The sequence below is a fragment of the Schistocerca piceifrons genome, chromosome 10, assembly GCF_021461385.2.
Source record: "Schistocerca piceifrons isolate TAMUIC-IGC-003096 chromosome 10, iqSchPice1.1, whole genome shotgun sequence".
NCBI classification, from domain to species: Eukaryota; Metazoa; Arthropoda; class Insecta; order Orthoptera; family Acrididae; genus Schistocerca; species Schistocerca piceifrons.
In genome coordinates, this window is record NC_060147.1 from 32,960,480 (window position 1) to 32,979,698 (window position 19,219).

Below are 19,219 nucleotides of genomic sequence, written 5' to 3' on the forward strand. Positions count from 1 at the left end.
GTAGCCCCTCGTCGATATGACACACAGTTTCACCAAACATGCAACACCAAAATTCGAAATTACACATCGCATTTCTTACTACTTGAATACATTCTGTAACACATTTCAACTGTACACTTATTAATCCAGTTGTTCTGAATCCAAACACTATCCATCAAGAGCGTTTTACGAATTAGGATAGTTACAATGCTTATGTGTTCTTTTATGTTGGCTGTCTTAGTGCGATACTCACTTGTTTTGTCACTGCGCGGTGACAGCATAAACTCCGCCGGTTAAATAGTGCTGTATGCGTTGAGTGCCGGTACGAGAATTTGTAGGGTTAGTACGCACTAGTCAATTTTGACGTTAGTTGACCAGAAATTTCTATCCCGAGACCAACCTTCCTGATACTGGAGGGTGCTTATCTCGTGGCGTAAATATACATTCCATTACTTGGTAGAAAATCTCAGTGGGAGTGGTCACTATGGTTAAGTTCTTGATCTTTCATCTTGGAATTGTACAAAAAATGTAGTTTGGTCAATCGACTTCGCAGAAAAAGTGTGGTTATACTTGAATAAACTGGCACCAATGTCACTATTCGAAAAGTTGCGCAGCCTAGAGTTGTGGGGTAATCGATGAATATAATGAAAGGCACCTCTACAATCTGTTGATTCCTGCGTTTACCAGCGGCAGTGAGATGGGCGTAACAACATGTAATGTACTAGCATTGTATTTGCACAATTCCGGCATTACATAGGCATGTAACACTTTCCGTTGATCATTATTATTTTTTTCTGAAGTTACGTTTTACTTAAAAGCCGTTCAGGGACCTACGCTGAAGTGGGTGTAATTGCGGAGGCAACAAGATTGCAGTTCCCTTATGAAACAGCATTTGTATTTGACAAGGAAATAATAATCTGAATGACATTAGAAATTATTTTACCATTTTGTTCTGGTGGTTTGGCTTACAAATATTTTGTGTTAGTGTAGCCGTTGCTACATTATTACCGTTTACTTTATATTATGAGTGTTATGTTAGTTCGGCAAGTGTTTGGGAGTACATAGTTAACGAAATTCAAGTAGCAAGCAGTCTCCTTGCCTATCTGTAGTTAAGAGCTTAATTATTTACTAGCTGAGCGGCCACTGATTCGCTGGCGTAGACTGTATCGTCTGCACGGATTTTTTTTGCATCTTTCGTTAATCGAATTTTTATGTTTACAAATTGCAGCACATTCTAAACTTTTCACGCTAATTAAACTCATAGAAGCGTGGTCTTTTTCGAATGTATTTCTGACCAAAAGTCAAAGGTTTTTGTTAACCATGCCTTTTGCTTTTTGTGATGATATTTCCATACTAATTTTCATCCCTTAGCACATTTACACACATCTCTTTATATCCAACCGAGAAGTGAAATACGAATTTTCGTAGATTTAGCTTCCAATTTTTTAATGTAACGAAATATTTTTTAAAAAAATTTCATCCCCTATTTCATCCACTTTAGAGGTTGAATTTCCAAAAACAGTGAGAGGCATATTTTTTTAATTTCTAATCGAGAAGCAAGGTATCACTTTTCTAAGATTTAGCTTTAAAATTTTTTTCACAATGTAATATTTCATAAAACACTTCACCCTCACTTTCCACGGTGAAATTCAAATTTTGTGTGTTTGTGTCAGAGATGCCAAATACAAATTTTCATAGATTTAGCTTCAAAAATCCTTGCATAATGAAATATTTCCATAAAAACTTTCGTCTCCTATTTCACCCCCATAGGGCTTGAATTTCCAAAAGCAAAGTCCCATAGTGCTCAGAGCCATTTTCCAAAATCAGTGAAACACACATTTTTTTAAATTTCTAATCAAGAAGACAAATTCAATTTTTCGTGGATGTAGCAGTAACAAGCCTTGCACAATGAAATATTTTCATAAAACATTTCATCCGCTATTCCACCCCTCAGGGGGTTGAATTTCTAAGAACACTGAAACACACCTTTTTTTATTTGTTACGGAAATGTTAAATACCAATTTTTATAGATGGCACTTTAAAAATACTTGAGTAGTTCTTTAATAACAATTTATTTTTTAAAAACATCATTTCATCCACTATTTCACCCCATAGGGGAAAAATTTGGGAAAATACTGGAACGTGTCTGTTTTTATTTCTGATAGAGAAAGCAAATACCAATCTTCGTAGGTCTACACTCAAAATTGCCTTAATAGCAACATATTTTCAAAAAAACTTGTCATCCCATGTTTCAGACACTTAGGGCTGCGATTTCAGAAAATCGCTTCATAAACGATGCGTACAATACAAGATCAACACACTGCAAATTTCAAGTTTCCATCTGTAGTGGTTTGGACTGGGCAATGATGAGTTCAGTCAGTGAGTGAGTGAGTGAGTGAGTGAGTGAATCAATCAATTGGGACATTACCTTTCATATATATAGAGATTATTTTATTTATTCATCCTTATACAATAAATATTTTAAGGATGTTGTCCAAATGTACATGCAAATTTGTGGAAACCGTTTTAAGGAAATGGAAACATACAAATATGTGCACAAAAAAGTAAGATCAAAACAATATAAGTTCATACAATACATAGTGCAACTTTATATCGCTACATGTGTGCTCATGGTGTTACAAAGACATAGTCTGTTAGTCATCTAGGTCTTTACTTTTACCCTCATTAAACATTGTGTTCCTGTATACACTAGGCTACAATAATGCAGTAAAGGTTTTACATCACACAACAGCTGTTCATTAGACATGCAAATATAATAAGAGTTTAGTAGCATAAGAAAGTATTTTCAATTTTGCCCTAATATAAATACTATCTCAAAATGTTAGTTGTACATAGTCATTTCCTGAGTAAAAACATTGTTAGAGTAGAATTTCGAAATTCTGCTCTAAAGTTGTTAAGAAAATGCAGTCAACAGGCTTTCGTTGTAGTCCTTCAGTATTGTACGTATTGAAATGCTTGTACCATTCCCTGTGTGCCAAATTCGACATCCTTCTCCAGTGGCAAAGCCAGGTAGTAAATCACTTGTAGCCCATAGCTACCTGCTCTGCAGGAATTAGTCTCAGTAAATGTTGCACAATTTTGCATTGTAAGTAGCTACTCAAAGAGACTTGGGCCTCTTTTGGTGCATCTGTACCAATGGCTAAGAGACTGGACTGTTGTGAACGCTGTGTGTCAAATGTTTCACGGTGCATGAAATGTGGAACATAGAAACATCCCAATCGCTGTGAAATGTTTGTTGAGCAGATCCAAATGAAGACCTCTATATTTTTCTTCATTACTCAGCTATGAGAAGTGGGCTATTACCCAAGGGTGCAGTAGTGTTTATATTTTGGGGAAAAATCTGTATTTGGTGTAGTAGCCTAAAAGAGTGCAAACTGTAGTGATGTTGGATGAAACAGGTGTTTTGTAGTGAAAATTATTTTTCAGTATTTGGAAAGAGGAGGCAAGGGCAAGGTGTGATACAGTGGTATGTCATTGTATTGGACAGTTCCTTTGTCCTTCCTCAGATACTTTTGTTATCTTTTGTCACCTGGGGCTAGAACTTAATGTATTGCAAGGTACAATGACGTTTGGTACATTTTCAAGAATGTTGTACTGTGCAAGGTGGTAAATAGGCTGAAATATTTAAATACATTTGGCTTTGTATGAAAATTTTCAGTGGCATGTTATCTGTGGTGTTTAATTTTATTAGTGTAGTGCATTTTTGTAATGGATAGTATTGCTAACAGAGTTTTGGTGAAAGTTCTGGGAAAATACTGATGCAACATTTTTGTGGTAATCATTTCCCTCTGAAAGTTTCCAAATTGACCAAAAAGTAAATATGTAAAATATTGGTACATCATAATGGACATTCAACAACTGTTAAACATTCTGAATGAACAAAATGCCCAAGCTTTAGATCAACAGAAACCGCTAACAGGTGCCAGCCATTATTTCCCAAAGCTCCTACAGTTTTTGAGTCCTTCAAAGGTATGTTGTCCTCACCACATTAGCCTCAAATTTTCACAGTCATTATCTTCCAAAGTTTCGTTGTACTTTATTGTTTGCACTGACAAAGAAAGAAATTGTGGGTATTCAGTGTATTAGTCTAATATCTTGGTTTGCTCTCAGCAGGAGAGTTTCATTTACTGTAATAGCTGTCAGGATGTTTCAAACTAGTTTAAACATAAAAGGACTGTCAGCTTGCCTTGTGGCACAAGTATATTGTTATGAATGTCACAACACTGGGAAATTTTGATGTATTTGTACTAGCTAATGAATTGATGTTACACTTTAAAGGCCCTGGCCGTGTCATTATGCACAAGGAATGATGTATCAGAGTGTGAAACTCATTATGGTGTTTTGCTGGGATCAGGAGTAGTGTAACAAAAGTTGCTGGTTTTGAAGAGTGATTTATCTGAACTCTTTCACAACTTGAATTTTTTCTGGAGGAAGGTATATTTTTCTGTATGCTGTAATGCTCTAAGGTGATTTCTTAATAATTCTATATGTAATATTTATACAATAATATGTGCCCATTTTCAAAATATACTTTGAACACTTGGCTTCTTTTTAGGGACTAAAATAACTAATTTTGAGATATTCACTGTTGTGAGTGTCGTCATTACTGCCATCTGAAGCAGACGTCTGAAGCAAGCTAAGTAGATTTGAGTATTAACTGTGTTTTTCTTACTTGTCACTTCTTTTTCCTTTCTGTTTTTGCTTTTAGGAAGCTTCAATTTTCGAGTACGAGTAATAGTGTTCCATAGATTTAGTGTTTGTTTTGAAGACAGTCCAGAGACAGTTAGTGTTTATTTTCATTGTTTACAACAAGAAGTGTCTAGTAACCACAGTGTAGTCAGCTATCAGTCGCCTTAAGTGAATTAGCAGTCTAGTTAAAAGTTGATTACTTAACTCTCTACAGTAAATTGTTGATTTCTTAGGATGGAGATGATGTGTGACTGCTGTGTACAGACACAGGAGGAGCTGGCCACTGTCAGCAAACAGCTGAACATGCTGATGGCCGCGGTCAGCTGTCTTCAGGCTGCTGCCTCGGAGTGTAGCGACAGTGGGGAGTCGGGTGCATGGCATGCTACACCCCAGGTGTTACACACTTCACCCACGGTCCCTGCTGTCGAGACATCTTCATGGGTACCGTGCACGGTTGGGCCACCCTCTCCCCAAGGGGAGTGATGAGTTCAATGGCATTCGCGTCGCACGAGGTGGAGTGTCAATGTGAAGGATGGCGGTGTGGCATTGCTCGCGCTGTCTGTGAGTGGACATGTGGCCGCTCCTTTAGCAAGGTCCGAGCAGGCACAGGGGAGGAGAGGTTTATTAGTTATTGGGAGCTCCAACGTTAGGCGGGTGATGGAACGCCTTAGGGAAATAGTGGAAAGGTTGGGAAAGAAGGCCAGTGTTCACTCTGTCTGCTTGTGGGGGGGGGGGGGGGGGGAAGGGGGTGGTCTCATCCGGGATGTGGAGGAGGCCCTGTTGGCGGCGATAGAGAGCATTTGACTACAAATTGTTGCTCTCATGTCGGCACCAATGACTCCTGCCGTCTGGGTTCAGAGGTCATCCTCAGCTCATACAGGCAGTTGGTGGAGTTGGTGAAGGCAAAAAGCCTTACTCGTGAGGTGGAATCTGAGCTAACTATTTGTAGTGTCATTCCCAGAACTGATCGTGGTCCTCTGGTTTGAAGCCGAGTGGAAGGCTTAAACCAGAGGCTCAGACGATTCTGCGGAGATCTGGGGTGCAAATTTCTCTACCTCCACTATTGGGTGGAGAAATGTAGAGTCCCCCTGAATAGGTCAGACGTGCACTACACACAGGAAGCGGCTACAAGGGTAGTGGAGTACGTGTGGAGTGCACATGTGGGTTTTTTAAGTTAGAGAATTCCCTCCCTAGGCCCGACAAGACGCCTCCTGAGATGCGACAAGGTAGCTGTAGGCAAAATGCAACAGGGAATGACAGTATTAATGTGGTAATAATAAACTGCAAGAGCGTCTATAGAAAGGTCCCAGAACTGTTCTCATTAATAAACGGTCACAATGCCCACATAGTACTAGGGATGGAAAGATGTAAACAGTAATGAAATTCTAAACTCAGATTGGAATGTATACTGCAGAGATCCGAAATGTGAAATAATTTGGGTGAAGGTTCTGGTTAAATCAGGCTCAAACATGGTAATTGGATGTCTCTATAGGCCCCCTCAGCCTTGCAGATGAACAGAAATTACATGAAGTGAAATGTAGTGTGAGGAGGGCTATGCGAGAGGAGTTCAATTTATTCAAAAGTAAAGTTCTATGTACTGACTTGGCAGAAAATCCTAAGAAATTTTGGTCTTATGTCAAAGTGGTAGGTGGATCAGAACAAAATGTCCAGAACTCTGTGACCAAAATGGTACTGAAACAGAGGATGACAGACTAATGGCCGAAATACTAAATGTCTTTTTCCAAAGCTGTTTCACAGAGAAAGACTGCACTTAGTTCCTTCTCTAGTTGTTGCACAGATGACAAAATGGTAGATATCGAAATAGATGACAGAGGGATAGAAAAACAATTAAAATCACTCAGAAGAGGAAAGGCCACTGGACCTGATGGAATACCAGTTCAATTTTACACAGAATATGCGAAGGAACTTGCCTCCTCCTTGCAGCGGTGTACCGTAGGTTTCTAGAAGAGCACAGTGTTCCAAAAGACTGGAAAAGGTCGCAGGTCATCCTCATTTTCAAGAAGGGACATCGAACAGGTGTGCAGAACTGTAGACCTATATCTCTAATGTCGATCAGTTGTAGAATTTTGGAACACGTATTATGTTACTGTATAATGACTTTTCTGGAGACTAGAAATCTACTCTGTAGGAATCAGCATGGGTTTCAAAAAAGATGATCGTGTGAAACCCAGCTCGCACTAATCGTCCACGAGACTTGGAGGGCCATAGACACAGGTTTCTAGGTTGATGCTGTGATTCTTGGCTTCCGCAAGGCATTTGATACAACTCCCCATAGTCATTTAATGAACAAAGTGAGAGCATATGGACTATCAGACCAATTGTATGATTGAATTGAAGAGTTCCTAGATAACAGAACGCAGCATGTCATTCTCAATGGAGAGAAATCTTCCAAAGTAAGAGTGATTTTAGGGTGTGCCGCAGGGGAGTATCGTAGGACTGTTGCTATTCACAATGTATATAAATGACCTTGTGGATAACATTGGAAGTTCACTGAGGCTTTTTGCGGATGATGCTGTAGTATATCGAGAGGTTGTAACAGTGGAAAATTGTGCTGAAATGCAGGAGGACCTGCAACGAATTGAAGCATGGTGCAGGACAACTGAATCTCAATGTAGGCAAGTGTAATGTGCTGCGAATACACAGAAAGAAAGATCCTTTATCACTTAGCTACAATATAGGAGGTCAACAACTGGAAGCAGTTAATTCCATAAATTATCTGGGAGTACGCATTAGGAGTGATTTAAAATGGAATGACCATATAAAATTAATCAAGTCGGTAGAGCAGATGCCAGACTGAGATTCATTGGAAGAATCCTAAGGAAATGCAGTCCGAAAACAAAGGAAGTGGGTTACAGTACACTTGTTCGCCCACTGCTTGAATACTGCTCACTGGTGTGGGATCCGTACCAGATAGGGTGATAGAAGAGAGAGAGAAGATCCAATGGAGAGCAGCACGCTTTGTTACAGGATAATTTAGTGATCACGAAAGCATTATGGAGATGACAGATAAACTCCAGTGGAAGACTCTGCAAGAGAGATGCTCAGTAGCTCCGTACGGGCTTTTGTCGAAGTTTCGAGAACATACCTTCACCGAGGAGTCAAGCAGTATATTGCTCCCTCCTACGTATATCTCGCGAAGAGACCATGAGGGTAAAATCAGAGAGATTAGAGCCCAAACAGAGGCATGCCAACAATCCTTCTTTCCACGAAGAATACGAGACTGGAATAGAAGGGAGAACCCATAGAGGTACTCAAGGTACCCTCCGCCACACACTGTCAGGTGGCTTGCGGAGTGTGGATGTAGATGTAGATGTAGATGTGATCATGATACTGATCATTCAAGAATCACTGTGCAAAATAATACTAAATTGTGCTGTGGAATATAACTAATCAAACATTTCTGTGTATTCTGGTGGTCATAAGCTGCTGTGCACTGCCACACTGACTTCGACACTTTAATTGTGTAAGCCCGGCAGTTGGCAGCACTTGTATACGATAAAAAAATTGGTCTTTTGCAAATGAGTACATGTTTCCACTGGAGAAAAATGTTTCTGTTGAAACTAAGAGACATTATATTTTAATGTACCCTGCTGCAGCCAGTGGGTGTGAAAGGGTTAGTGGCTGCTGTGGTATCACATTTTGGTGCATATGATCACAGTTCTGTTGTTAGTTGCTGAAGCTGAGGAAGGACAATGTTTTTTTTGTCTCTTTTTGTAATCTTTATTTAAATGCACCATTTTTATGTGAACAAACTTAATGCAAGGATCCTATAAAAATTGCTATTTCATGCAACTAAACAAGCACAACAAATGAATGGTTGGTGTACTAGAAGAGCTGCACTATTAGTATTTGCTGATATCCTCTGGAAATGGAAACCACGATTTACTCGAATATGTTTGTGGAAAGTTGTGTGCAGGAAGTAAGGAGTTGAACAGTGTTTCACAATTGCCATGTGAATATGAGACAGGAAGGGGACAGATACACATAAAGCTCCTTATTGAATGATGCATAAACGTCAGGTGAAGAACCCAAGCCATCGGTACGTGCTTTGAAATATGTCGTCATACGGACAGATGTGAAAATCACAGCTGCAAAATACTAATGGGAATTCTTTACAGACGAATGGAAAAAGTGGTAGAAGCCGACCTCGGGGAGGATCAGTTTGGATTCCGTAGAAATGTTGGAACATGTGAGGCAATACTGACCCTACGACTTATCTTAGAAGAAAGATAAGGAAAGGCAAACCTACGTTTCTAGCATTTGTAGACTTAGAGAAAGCTTTTGACAATGTTGACTGGAATACTCTCTTTCAAATTCTGAAGGTGGCAGGGGTAAAATACAGGGAGCGAAGGGCCATTTACAATTTGTACAGAAATCAGATGGCAGTTATAAGAGTCGAGGGACATGAAAGGGAAGCAGTGTTTGGGAAGGGAGTGAGACAGGGTTGTAGTCTCTCCCCGATGTTATTCAATCTGTATATTGAGCAAGCAGTAAAGGAAACAAAACAAAAGTTCGGAGTAGCAAAGGACTTGGAAGAGCAGTTGAATGGAATGGAGTGTCTTGAAAGGAGGGTATAAGATGAACATCAACAAAAGCAAAACGAGGATAATGGAATGTAGTCGAATTAAGTCGGGTGATGCTGAGGGAATTAGATTAGGAAATGAGACACTTAAAGTAGTAAAGGAGTTTTGCTATTTGGGGAGCAAAATAACTGATGATGGTCGAAGTAGAGAGGATATAAAATGTAGACTGGCAATAGCAAGGAATGCGTTTCTGAAGAAGAGAAATTTGTTAACATCGAGTATGGATTTAAGTGTCAGGAAGTCTTTTCTGAAAGTATTTGTATGGGGTGTAGCCACGTATGGAAGTGAAACATGGACGATAAATGGTTTGGACAAGAAGGGAATAGAAGCTTTCGAAATGTGGTGCTACAGAAGAATGCTGAAGATTAGATGGGTAGATCACATAACTAATGAGGAGGTATTGAATACGATTGGGGAGAAGAGGAGTTTGTGGTACAACTTGACAAGAAGAAGGGATCGGTTGGTAGGACATGTTCTGAGGCATCAAGGGATCACAAATGTAGCTTTGGAGGGCAGCGTGGAGGGTAAAAATCGTAGAGGGAGACCAAGAGACGAATACACTAAGCAGATTCGGAAGGATGTAGTTTGCAGTAGGTACTGGGAGATGAAGCAGCTTGTACAGGATAGAGTAGCATGGAGAGCTGGATCAAACCAGTATCAGGACTGAAGACCACAACAACAACACCATTTGTTAATTGAGCTGCCATACAAAAGTAACAATAATTCACAAGGTTTGATGGTTCTCGCCAGATCATGGATAGAGAGCCAATGGAAAATCTTTTACATTTCAACCACGAGTGAAGACTCGAGACACAAGGTATCGACGTACATGAGAAGCCCAGAGCTTGTCCCGGCCCTGATTTCACAGCCAAAATACAGCCCTTCGTAATATGCAGCATTATTGGCCACCTTTGCAATTTCAATGTTGCCTGTCTGCAAATGTAGCAAAAATTGTCGACACTGTTTACACATCTTGTGATGTAACAAAATAAAAGTGATGTTGTTATTCAATGGAAAAGTTGGAATTTGAGGTTTCACTTACTGTTTTATCAATCGCAATTGGCATAAGAATCGTTGATTGACCATTGTCATAAAATATTGCATTATGAAATGTGAACAGTCTTTAATTGCAGTTTCGCGTGGCTTGAAGCAGTCACAGCTTGCGTGCTATTGATTAAGAAATTGCATTATCGTCTTTCTAATTACTTCACGATCGTAGATACGATCATACCCGGTCGTGAAGTTATTCTTATTACAAAACAATTTCCTAAGGGACCAGAAAGTTCTTAAGGACGTGAAAGCAACTGTAACATCACAGAAAAGGGAAATTCAATATTAAAGCTGATACAAGAAGACGATAAAACAGTTTTCTTTTTGTCAGTGTAACACGCACATTGGACTGCTGATCTTGGTGTCTGTAATCTTAGTAAAACGCATAATTAAAATGAAAATAATACTTAGGATATGATAGGAATGAGCACTGCTAAATGATCCAATATTTCCAGAACAAATATTTATTATAACTAAAACATACATCGTACCTTAATCTTAGTACTACAATGACGGTAGATTTTTATGTCCGTTTCATGTCCATTGAGTGCTCTTTTATATAGTCATTGTTCTCTTGAGTCGCTCATGCGTCGTCATGATAAGTTATAACAGTGCTTCTTTTCACACTCCACTCAAACTTAGAGGCAACACGTTTTTATTTATTTAGTAAAAAATTAGATCAGACCGCCACAAATCTGCGTCCGTCTTACTTAAGAAAAACAGTAAAAGTGTTTAGCGCTCAAGGCTTCATTTGTTCTCCAGCGAACAAAATAATGAAGGATCACATATCTATCCGTATTCTTCTGTTTATGTTGCCGCCCAAAGATGACGAATTACTTTATTTAGGAAATTCCACCGTCACTATGCGATGTCTTATTATACATTAATCATTCTTTATAAACAAGTATTTGCCTTCTGGCTGAAAGTATTAACTATTTGCTGTTTTAATGAAGCCAAAAATAGCGAGTATCACAATCTGTGAGGGATATTGAATCACATGAATTACGATCACTATACGCACTAACAACACTTCCATAACACATTGTTCCAGCGCGCACACACACACAGAACACAGCTTGTAACAGACTGAAACTATGCTTAACTGAAACATGCTCCACTTCTCCCTTTCTCTTTCCTTTCACCTTGTTGCTATGAGCCTGGGTGAAAAATAACAACAAATTAGGCACAGCTATTGTTGCCTGAAACTTCATTGCTCTGCCTGTCATCAGCAGAATTTTGAAACATTTATGGTAAGGTATTGACAATGAATGGTAATAAAATATAATACAGTAGAGCGTCGATTATCCGAAGTAATTGGGGTCATGGGTGTTCAGAAAACTGGTTTGTTCAGATAATCGAACTGTACATGTTTATTTGCCAAAAAGAAGTACTGTACAGTAAATTTATTCATAAAAACAGGCATCTCTGTTAGTATTACAAAGTAACATACAAAGGCAACTTCAGTAGGAATATATAGTATGTGGCACAGTTTATTAAACAAAAATATATACATATTACATACACATTTTGCATGAACAATACACACAGTATATAAAATTAACATTTAAAAAAATCCTTTATTTTGTTCTGTCTAAGCAAGCCTACATGCTTACGAGCAGCTAAGTCACGTACTTCTTTCATTACAGATATCTGAAACTGCTCACTTTCATCTTGGGCTTCAAACCATCGCAAGGCAGTATTTAAACAAGTGAACGCTTCAGAAGCTGTTGGTATACTTTCATCTTTATCAGTGATGACGGTTACGATCTCACTGTCCTGCATGATTTGGTGTCCTGGATCTGCACATCGATATTCATCCATTCATGAACGCCTTCTTCATCACATTCGTGGCAATCTATTTCTTTTAGCATACTGAGAATGTCGGACATATCATTCTGTTCGTCATTTTCAATCATACCTTGTGAATTTTCTTCTGTGTCCAAAATTTTATTCCAGGCTTTCTTCAAATTCTCTTCCTTTACACTATTCCATGCTGCGCTGATCATGTAGGACGCGTCTTTCAAGTCAATATTTTTATGATTTCTTAAGAGACGTTCTTCTCCATCCTCTTCTCTTTCTAACAATAACTTACGCAACAATTATTTCCTGTAATATCGTTTGAAAGTCTCTAATACGCCTTGATCCATGGGCTGTAATAATGAAGTTACGTTAGGTGGAAGAAATATTACCTTTATGAACTCGTCTTTTTCGTTTAAAATATCACATGACGGATGAGTTGGTGCATTGTCAAGGAGAAATAGTGTTTTCTCCCTCTTCCCATTCTTTAGCTGATGAGCTTTTACAGAGGGTACGAAAACGTCCAGAAACCACTTCATAAAAATCGTACTATCCATCCAGGCACATCAGGCAAGGCTGACATATTAACGCGCCTGAAACAACGCGGTTTTTTTACTTTTACCAATGACGAACATAGGCAGTCGGTGACTTCCAGTAGCATTAGCACGAGCCAAAGCTGTAATACAGCCCTTGCTTGTTTTAGGACCAGGTGCTGCTAATTCATGACGTGAAACAAGAGTTTTTCTCGGTAAAGCTTTCCAGTTAAGTCCAGTTTTGTCAGCATGGTAAAAGTTTTCGAGAACATAATCTTCTTCCCTTAGTTTGACTTTGAAAGAATCAGCTGCCCCATTAGAAGCAATGTTCCGCCAGCGGTGGCCCAGTGCGGTGACTACTGTGGGAAACTTGGTTTGGGAGTGAGGGGGATGGTGGACGGTAGGGTGCGAGAGTAACAGGTGCGAGTGAGTACACAGCTCGGTTAAGCGGTCGTTCGGTTGACCGACGTTCGGATGATCGACGGTCTACTGTAATAATTAAATGCAACCTGTTTAACTCGTAAATGAGAGTTAATTCAAGTTTTTCATTGTTGTTTTCATTATCAGTGGTGGTGTTATAGTTAACAAACATTTATTTGATCCCAGTTTTTTTTTAAACTGATGGCTACAGTAATTAATGGAAGAAATGAACACAAATGGAATCTATGTAAAGCATCATAAGTTACATTGTATTGCTAGGTGGGAAACTCAATATTAGCCGTCCCATATAGCAGTTGTAGCAGTCTTTCGGGAAAGGCCACTTCCCCCACCATGGAAACTGCTAGCTTTTTAGTTTACTGACATACTTTAATGACACCAGTTTCTGTTAACATGGTATCACAGTGTTAACAAATGCTTACATATTTTTGCTCATAAGAATTAAGTAGGGTGATGCTGAGGGAATTAGATTAGGAAATGAGACACTTAAAGTAGTAAAGGAGTTTTGCTATTTGGGGAGCAAAATAACTGATGATGGTCGAAGTAGAGAGGATATAAAATGTAGACTGGCAATGGCAAGGAAAGCGTTTCTGAAGAAGAGAAATTTGTTAACATCGAGTATAGATTTAAGTGTCAGGAAGTCATTATTGAAAGTATTTGTATGGAGTGTAGCCATGTTTGGAAGTGAAACGTGGACGGTAAATAGTTTAGACAAGAAGAGAATAGAAGCTTTCGAAATGTGGTGCTACAGAAGAATGCTGAAGATTAGATGGGTAGATCACATAACTAATGAGGAGGTATTGAATAGGGTTGGGGAGAAGAGGAGTTTGTGGCACAACTTGACTAGAAGAAGGGAGCGGTTGGTAGGACATCGAGGGATCGCGAATTTAGTATTGGAGGACAGCGTGGAGGGTAAAAATCGTAGAGGGAGACCAAGAGATGAATACACTAAGCAGATTCAGAAGGATGTAGGTTGCAGGAGGTACTGGGAGATGAAGAGGCTTGCACAGGATAGAGTAGCATGGAGAGCTGCATCAAACCAGTCTCAGGACTGGAGACCACAACAAGAACAACAAGAACTTATTTCAAAGATGGTTCTCTAGTCCTGTAATTTGTGTGTGTGTGTGTGTGTGTGTGTGTGTGTGTGTGTGTGTGTGTGTGTGTTATATTATGTTATGTTAACATTATGGGCATTTGTGAGAAACTCAATCTACATATTTATATAACTGGTAGGTTTATAATACACATTTGGCCATTCATTTTTTTTTTTCTATGTTTCTTTCAGTTCCTGCAAGTGTACCACACAGACATCTGCGTGACAACCCCTTGCTCAGCACCTTCTAACACCCAAAGGTCTGAAGGCACTCTTGGCAGCGAAATGGCTTCGGGATATGATCACAGTATTGGATTCCGCATGGTTGATGAATACCTTGCATTATATTGGAGCGGTGCTTCACCTGCAATTCCTCCATACTTTCTCCCGTCTGCTCAAAAAAATGCCGGCAACACGTATTCCGAGTCAAATGCGTCTGCAAATAATTTGAACTCGCAGCAGTCAAAAGCTGCAGTTTCTTGCGTGGCTGACAGCAAACCACCCTCCACAGGCTCCTGGCAAATGAGCATTGATGACTTTCCTGATGAGATACTGATAAAGATCTTCTCTCACATGTCTTTCAATGAGCTGGTACGTGTGGTACGGAAAGTGTGTCCTCGTTGGAAAAGGCTGTCGCAGGATTCGGAGTTGTGGGCTGACAAAGAATATCATATCGGGTAAGAAATCCACTAGTATATAAAATCTGTGCAGTTTTTCTGCATGAAAGAAATATTATAAGGTGATATCTTTATTTCTTATTTTCATTTTAGATCATTGCAGCATTCTGGTTTTATATTCTAAGGCATTCTACTTTTAAAATTATGTAATGAAACTAATATTTATTTTGCATTCAGTATATTTTTTATTTTTTAATGTGTTGTGTAAATGTGACAGTGATACCAGGGTTGCAGGTGCTATTAGTGAAAAATCATCTACTGTATCATTAATCTTGTTCTCTGTCACTTCTGAACGAGAGCCTGTAGCAGGCATTTTCCTCCCCCCACCCCTAATCTGTATTTGAGCATTATCCATTTATTTTTCTTGCCCTCTTTTTATGACAACAGAAATCTAGAAAATTGTGAAAAGATCAGGGACTGAGTGTGCAGTTGGAATTTCTTTCTGCCTAGCTCCATTTGCTGCACTTTTCTGAATTGGAGCAAAACATACCACTTCAGAAGAAAAAAGAAAAAGAACTGCAAAGTTTCCTATCGGAGTTTTGTTCTAGAGCAACTGAGGAGTGTTATCTTCTAAATATATGTAAAAAATCAGGAAGTGTTGAAGAACATGATACAATCCATCAGTTTTGCCCAATGACACTGCCAACAAGTATGGTAGTTGTGATATATGATCACGCACATTTGTCACAGTGGCAGGATGTTTGCATGCATATGGAGATTTTGAATACTTCTGGACCTATAGTATATATAAAAACAAAGAAGCTGTAACTTACCAAACGAAAGTGTTGGTATGTTGATAGAGACAATAAAAACAATAAAAAACACACACATAAATTTCTAGCTTTCGCAACCCAAGGTTGCTTCGTCGGGAAAGAGGGAAGGAGAGGGAAAGACGAAAGGATGTGGGTTTTAAGGGACAGGGTAAGGAGTCATTCCAATCCCGGGAGTGGAAAGACTTACCTTAGGGGGGAAAAAAGGACAGGTATACACTCGCGCGCGCACGCACACACGTATCCATCCGCACATACACAGATACAAGCATACATTTGTAAAGGCAAAGAGTTTGGGCAGAGATGTCAGTCGAGGCAGAAGTAAAGAGGCAAAGATGTTGTTGAAAGACAGGTGAGGTATGAGCGGCGGCAACTTGAAATTAGCGGAGGTTGAGGCCTGGCGGATAACGAGAAGAGAGGATATACTGAAGGGCAAGTTCCCATCTCCGGAGTTCTGACAGGTTGGTATGTCAGTGTTTAGATTGATTTTTGAAACTAAAGGAAAATACTAAGTGCATGATCCAGTTATTTCACCAAATGTGTAATGATTTTCTGACTACAAACAAGTGTTGTCTGACAACAGATGTTCCCTCACTTAGGAGCAATGCTGTTTTTCTAAAAAAAGAGTTTGAGGGTACTCCGACATTGGATATAATGCATCGAAAATTACTTATAACTGAAGCATGGGATACCACCCGTCTGCTTTAGCCATGACGTCATCAACATGTCGAACTAAAAAAAAAAAAAAAAAAAAAAAAAAAAATTGGTGTCGGACTCTTCAGTTGACTTTACGCAAAGAAACCATTTCTTCTTTTCTGGAACCACCTGAAGATGACACAGATACTGTACCCCAACACTGTGCAATGTTCATGCCTTGTTTATTTCTTTCTACACCCAAACTTCCTACTTCTTTGCAAATTCTGCAGCCAAGTTTTTTGTTTGAAACGATCAACCAGTCATTTTTCTCACAAAATGCAATTTCTTGTTCCAAAGTCTAACATTCTGGATGATCATTTAGTTTTCTATCACACACACATTCATTCACTGCATTTTCACACGTAAGTTCAGTGCTCAGGTTTACACTTTCACTTTTGTCATCCACTGATGTTAAACTTCCTGGCTTTTCACTCGCAGACGAGTTATTGACAGTTTTGGTTTTTTAGATGCAGGAGAACAAGTAAAATAGTTTGTTAGTTTTCTGCTCATCTCTCACCTCCAACTTAACTTACAAGTTGCAACGAAACACAGGGCACACTGTAAAACTTTGCACAACCAACAAGAACGGAACAGCAAATGCAAACGAATAAAGAACAACAAAACAAAGATGGCAGTGAATCGCGAAGGATCGTGGTAGCGGGACCGTAGAGACATCTATCGGTATCTCAGCGTTTGAGCGTACGCATATCCGTTTAGCACTGCCATCGCTCACTATTAGCGGTCGAGGGCACTACACGCTTGCCGAACTGGCTGCCAGCGATTCAGTTGTCGAGAACGGTTGCCGTAGCTTAGAAATGCTTGAAACAGTCAATGACATCGCTTTTCCCACCAAAAACTGCACTGGTAGTGTTCGTATTGCAATTACCAACACTAAAAATGAAGTAAAAAATTTACGTCCGTGAAATAAATCTTTGGCACTCTTCCAAGTTCTCAACATCGTAAAAAAATTACTTTGTCAACAAAAAAGTTTAGGGGTACGCATCCCCCAGCGTTCCCCCAGAAAAACAGCACTGCTTAGGAGAACATCTGCATACTGTCTGTCATACACTGCTATAGCTTTGTGATGGTTATGCAACCACCTTCATACACCTCCATAGAATGAGACTTCTTAAAGAAAAAACATAGTGATTTTAAAGTAATTATCCTTTTGTAATTTCAGTTCCAACTTCTATAACGTTTTTCATCACTCTAGTTCATTTTATAGCTCACTTTACATACAGTGGCTTAAGTCTCCTGGCCCACTCTATAATTACAATATTGTTAAATAGCTGAGGTAGTAAAAGAATAATAAATTCTGTCTGTGCACACAAGACATAAAATGGATTAAAGCAATTGTCAGGGCACAAGCGCTAGATCTATTTCATTAAGACTGCACATAATGAAAATCAGTAGTTGAAAATATCACTATCTTAATTTTGTAGTAGTAGTACCCAGTAGCAGCAGCAGCAGCAGTTATTGCTGCTCCTGTTGTTGTTATTGTTGCTTGTTGTCCTGAAATAAAATGTGCTATGATTTTGCCGAGGGGGTTCCTGCTTCTTGGAAATTTTAAACAACAATATGGTAATCTTCTTACTCTTAATATTTGGTTGTAATTCTTTCATCCAACAGAATCGTCAGTAATGCAGTTCTGTTGTGTTCTCAAAATAATGTAATCAAGTAAAAATGAAATCACTTCAAAATGAAACACTCTTTGAAATTACCATAGTATGTATTCTCTCTCTCTCTCTCTCTCTCTCTCTCTCTCTCTCTCGAATAAGCACATAATTATTTTCACATTTCTTCATACATTGACAGTATGTTGCACATGGATGCAATGGAGACAAGTTGAAGATTTGCCTCTTTATACATTTTGCTCTGGTATTTGAGCAAATAGAAAAATATGTGAAAATGAAGTTTCAAATGAATTTAAATTCTCTCTTATTGAGCAGTGGAGCAACAGTCATTGTTGATGATGGTGTGCATCCTTCCCACTGCATCTGATACGGATATACAAAGGATGCAGTGATTTCAGAATAAAATTGGCTCCTGAAGTTTTTACCATTTACGAGCTGTAGTAATTTAACATCACCATCACTTCTGTACAGATTTTATCTGACAGAAGCAAGAGTAGCAGATTCACAGTTCGGAGACAATGGCCATATCATACATAATTTACACTTGCTGAACGTGGTCACAAGTCACAGTTAAATGATCCACAGATAATATCAGAGATGCTCTTTGCTTATAGCAAAATGAAATCAGTGGCAGAACAGGAATTGCGTTTGGCACATTGTGTGTCTGTACCATGATCTGCTGAGCTCATGGTTGCAGTTAGCTTTTCTGAAATAAATATTACAAAAACCATAAGTCACATACAATTTAATAATTGTGGAGAGAACATTTATCTATAAGTGGAAATAAGAATGTAAACCTTTAACATATTTAATTATAAATCAAAGCTATATCTACTATGGAGACACCTACACAGACTGTCTGCTCAGTTAGACAGAGACAAGAAAAGAAGTGAGTTTAAATTTCCTGAGAGAAGCTTCGCGCTTCAGTTGTTTCAAACTCACATGAAAATACAGTTCCATCAAATCATTTCATCCACAGTGTGATTTTTCTGATTTTGTTGGTGTGAATTTACAGTTTATACATGTTTAATTACACTTTTCTTAGAAAATTTGAAACATTTCTTTAATAAAAGAGTGCACATTCATGCAAGAAAATTATTTTGAAATACTTTTATACTAAAAAGGGTATGACAATCTTCAAGTAATGCTTCGTTTCCCATGTCAGGTCAATAACACAGTTAAAAAACAACTTGTCCCCTCCACAGCTCACTACCAACCTCTCAGAGAGAGAAACATAA

The 19,219-nt window shown here is 38.9% G+C and overlaps 1 protein-coding gene across 1 annotated transcript in view; it reads left to right on the plus strand.

The window, feature by feature from the left end:
- The first annotated feature begins 277 nt into the window (after positions 1 to 277).
- The window catches only part of LOC124719058 (F-box/LRR-repeat protein 7-like), a 100,868-nt gene continuing 81,926 nt past the window's right edge, over positions 278 to 19,219 (plus strand). Inside the window, exons 1-2 of the mRNA XM_047244728.1 lie at positions 278 to 318; positions 14,397 to 14,881. Coding sequence (XP_047100684.1) covers positions 14,490 to 14,881 — 392 coding nt within the window. The 5' untranslated portion in view covers positions 278 to 318; positions 14,397 to 14,489. The remainder of the gene's footprint in view (positions 319 to 14,396; positions 14,882 to 19,219) is intronic.